This window comes from Nannospalax galili, unplaced genomic scaffold (assembly GCF_000622305.1).
Source record: "Nannospalax galili isolate Female #2095 unplaced genomic scaffold, S.galili_v1.0 scaffold69, whole genome shotgun sequence".
Classification (NCBI taxonomy): Eukaryota; Metazoa; Chordata; class Mammalia; order Rodentia; family Spalacidae; genus Nannospalax; species Nannospalax galili.
The window spans coordinates 2,744,155-2,748,505 of record NW_008360297.1 but is presented as its reverse complement, the minus strand read 5'-3'; the positions used below and the strand labels follow the sequence as shown (position 1 = coordinate 2,748,505).

The 4,351-nt window shown below is 43.2% G+C and overlaps 1 protein-coding gene across 2 annotated transcripts in view; it reads left to right on the top strand.

Moving 5' to 3' along the window:
- Laptm4a (lysosomal protein transmembrane 4 alpha) overlaps positions 1–2,284 on the top strand; it is a 19,404-nt gene extending 17,120 nt beyond the window's left edge. For both annotated transcript variants that reach the window (XM_008824203.3, XM_029559206.1), the window contains exons 6-7: positions 459–557; positions 1,686–2,284. In XM_008824203.3, coding sequence (XP_008822425.1) covers positions 459–557; positions 1,686–1,760 — 174 coding nt within the window. In that variant the 3' untranslated portion in view covers positions 1,761–2,284. The remainder of the gene's footprint in view (positions 1–458; positions 558–1,685) is intronic.
- The last annotated feature ends 2,067 nt before the right edge of the window (positions 2,285–4,351 follow it).

Below are 4,351 nucleotides of genomic sequence, written 5' to 3'. Positions count from 1 at the left end.
TTTTTTTTTTTTTTTTTTTTTTTTTTTTTTTTCTGGCACAGTAATAGAACATCCTTGAGAGGTAGGGAGGGGAGGGTCCCTTTGTCTTGTGTCCAGTATATAATTGGAATTGTCAGAATCCTTCCCTAAATGTAAGGGACTTCTTTTTATATTTTCAAAGGGGTTTATGATTTGTAGTGGAAATCCATTACAATTCTCAATATTTGGAGCCCTGAATTTCCTCTGCAGCATATTGGTTAGACCTGAATTTGAAACTGCACAAATTAAGTTTCTCTGGGAAGCTTATGACATTGAAATGAGATCCAGTAGAGGGCAGAGTCTGGCTTGTGTTGGACCTAATCCATACCAGGTCCCTTCTCCACAGAAGATGGGTAGGGAAGCTTGCAAGTCACCTGCATTCTAGAGTATCTAGTTTGTTGCATTTTTAACATGTATACATTTTGGCTTTTTCTTTTTAGGCTTACCTAATCAACTGTGTTTGGAACTGCTACAAATATATCAATAACAGAAACATGCCAGAGATTGCAGTGTATCCTGCCTTTGAAGCACCTCCACAGGTTGACTCCTGTTTCATACACTAAAATGTCACTAGCTCATAATGATTGTTCGAGAAGAAGAATGTAGGACTTGACCTTCTTTCTTTGCCATTACTGTGGGTTGGGGCATGAATAGCTTAAATCCATAAATCTATAGGATTTAGCATTTCCCACTGGGAATCTTGGGATTCTGCACTGTTGCACCTGGCTTGGCTGTTAGGTTTGTTGATAGCCATCCCTACAAGTCCCAAGTGCTGTTTCTGGGCAAATAAGATAGGAATAGCTATGACAGGCTCATGAGGGATTCCAGAGGGGCCAAGGCTACCACCAGTTAAAACTTCTGTGTATATCTGTGAGTGTGTGTATCTATGAAACAGAGAGAGAGAGAGACAGAGAGACAGAGAAAAGGGGGGAAGGGGAGGGAAAGGGGGAGGAGGAGGGTATTTAGCCATGTGATCTGAAGGGGGAACCCATGTGTTGGGGAGATATGTGCAGTGGATCCCATGAGTGTTGAGGAATCCTGCACTTTTTGCTGCTCTCCTGTCTTCTCAGGTTTTCAGCACATAGGCTGTAAAGCACCCATGTAGAGCCAGCCTGTCAACACTTGGAGGCTCATAGGTTAGAGTGGGCTTAAGGAAGCTATGTCTGATGTGTCCATTATCCTAGGGTGTAGGCTAGAAGCCCATTGTCCTTTTGACTACAAACAGATTATGATGAAACTCAAGATCCCATATCTTCTAGCAGCTTTCTGTAGAGTGGTTAGTGGGACCTCCTCCTCACCCAGATCTTTGCCTCTGAGGTAATTAGCACTGGTACTTTTATCAGTCACCCTGGAGAGGAAAGGACACAAACTGCCTGTCTGGAGAGCCTTTGTATTCTCCAGGTTAGTCCAGAGGAAGACTTCTCATTCTGTCTGTCTAACATCCATCCATCCGTCCGTCCATCCGTCCGTCTTGGGCCAGCATGTCACTGTATGAGGAGTTGAGGTTGTTCGGACATCCTTATTCTCAGAACTGTTGCACTGACAGTGCAGTTCATCCTGTAGGATTGTGTGTTCCTATTTAGGACACAAAGCCTGTAAGCCGGGTTATTCCAGTAAAGTTTTTAAAGAAACATTAAGTTGACTGTAATTTTGTTTTTTCTCTTCAGTATGTTTTGCCAACCTATGAAATGGCCGTGAAGATGCCTGAGAAAGAGCCACCGCCTCCTTACCTGCCTGCCTGAGGACAGTCTGCCTTTGTCAATAAACCTATACCAGCTTCTCATCTTGTATATTTTACAGAATGCTGCAATGCTGGGCTCTCAGACTTGTGTGATATAAAGTACATTGTCTTTTGTTTAAGCATTTATTTTCAAACACTAAGGAGCTTTTGGACACTGATTAAAAACTGTTTCTGTTAGGTCTATTACATTTTAAAACCCTTTGAAGACAATCTAGGTTAAGCAAGAGGAAGGTGCCATTGTAAGCCTTTAATGGAGGGATGGGGAGGGGAAGGGTAGTCTCCGTGTATTTTTTTTTATCTTTGCACTTTCTTTGTATAATGGTTTGTGTTTTGGATGTTTGCTGCCCTGGATAATTTCAGGAAGAATGAATTCAGGATGAGTGAGTTGGGCATAAGATCTGTCCGAAACAGGGAAAATAAGTAACATTTTGACTTGACCATGGAAGTCAGTGGTTGCATGTTTCTAATTTGTACGTTTCCATCTTTGTAATAAGATGCTTTAATAAATCTCTTAAATTTTTCTGTTGTCATTTTTCTAAACTTTTTTTTTAGATAAAGCCTAATGTTGTCTATTACAGTATACAGTTAATGTGTTACTTCATGTTAGGGATAGGTTCTGAGAAATTTCAAGTGGTTTTCTCCTTTTTTAAAGAATTTGTTTTGGTTTTTGTTTTTCATAAGTGGGGAAAGGAAGTCTGTTGCTGGTTCCCGAATAGAGACATGAGTGAGGAGCAGAGGTAAGAGAGGAGTCAGGAAAAGGGGAAATTGGAACCCTTTGGGCAGAGGAAAGATTCCAGCTCACCAGGGGCAGGTATGAGTTTATGGCACAGCTTAGCTTACAAACCCTAGGCAGAGAATCAGGAGAGGCTAAAACAGGATGTTTTTAATGTTCAGAGCCTGTTAGAGTCCTCAGTACGCTCACGAGAGCATTTGTGCATGTCTGGCTTATTGGGCTCTTCAGGGGTGTTTTCTCTGGTCTCTAAGGATTGACTAGAGTGGTTAACCATGGATTCTCTTCCAGGCACTCCAATAGCTGTTGGAGTGGCTAGAATCACAGTATGAGGTCACTGTCAGGTGAATTTGGAATCCTACACTGTGGTCATGTCTCAGAGGAGCTTCTTTAGGGTCCCTTTGTGGTCTCCACGTGCTACCAGAAGTTTTGAGGAGTCCCACATTGGGCAACATGTTATTGTTGGGGGAAATTGGGGTCCCCTTCCTGTGTTCTTAGTGTCACTATTAAATGAGACTCAGAAGGAAACTTGAGGACAGTTTTGGAGTTTGAGAGAAAAACAACAAGGCAGGCAAGCTATAACTCAGCTGCCCAGAGGTAGAAGGTGGAAAACAGAGAAAGCCATGCTTGTTTATAAGCAGCCGCATGGTAGAAGGGGGTAGGTAGCTTCAGAGAAAGATGAGAAATTCCAGTGTGAGGGAAAGCATGCCCAGGCTTTGGCCAGTGCCCAAAAGAATGGAAAAGAGGCAGGCTCCATAGCGGAAGCCCATAGTGTTGCTGGACAGAAGCTCTGCAGATGACTGACCTTGACTGGGGTTTTGAGACGGTCTTGTGTAGTCCAGGCTGGTCTTGAACTCATTTAGCTGAGGTTATTAATAGTTAAGAGACACTGCTACTGCCAAGGCGACTTTTTTTCTAACAAGCAGAAATATACTAACAAAATACAGTAAATATGTAACAGTTGCTAATCATCCAAAAACTATGTACTATACACATGTGCTGTTCTTTTGCATGACACAGAAGGCTCACTAGTGGTGTGAAGAAACAGCAGTGTGTGGCTATGGCAGTAACTACAGTGCAGCACTGGGTGACAGTGCTCCCCTAAGAGGTTTTCCTTTTTCTCTTTGGTGTGTGTGTGTCGGGTAAGGGGGGTGGGTAGCCCAGCCACCCAAATGCTAGGATTGCAAACATACACCACTGCACTTGGTTTCCATTAAATTCTTGGGACCACCGTCCTACATGTCTGTCAGCTGAAACCTGTTCAGACTGATGGGACTCAAAAATACAATCTAAAGATCTGGTGAAACTGGGTGTGGTGGCTCGTGCCTGATTCTAGCATGGGGGATCAGAGAGCAGGAGTCAAGGCAGGAAGATTTCAGCAAATTCAAGACTAGCCTGGGCTGCATTTTGAGTTCCAGGGCAGCTTGCACTAGAGTGGTCTCAGAAAACAAAAAAAGGTGAAGATACTTCTTGAGAGTCAGACCAGAAATTTCTTGCTGGTGTGTGCACAGAGGTCAGAGGTCAAACCCAGGTGTCTTCCTTAATCTCATTTTTGAGACAGTCTCTCACTGAACCTGAATTTCACTGATTTGACTGGATTGCCTGGCCAACAGATCCCAAGGACCCTCCCATCTCTGCCTTTCCAGTGCTTAGATGACAAAGTGCACCATCATACCTGGCTTTTTACATGAGTGCTGGGGGCTGAATTCAGACCCTCAAGCACTGGCTGAGCCATTTCCCCAGCCTCCAGAAACTAATACTGATGACTTGGTATAAAAATTATTTTAGTATAGCAACCTGCTTTTATGTTGTAATCATTTAGGTAATATGGCCATGAAGAGGAATTCAGATCAGCCCACACC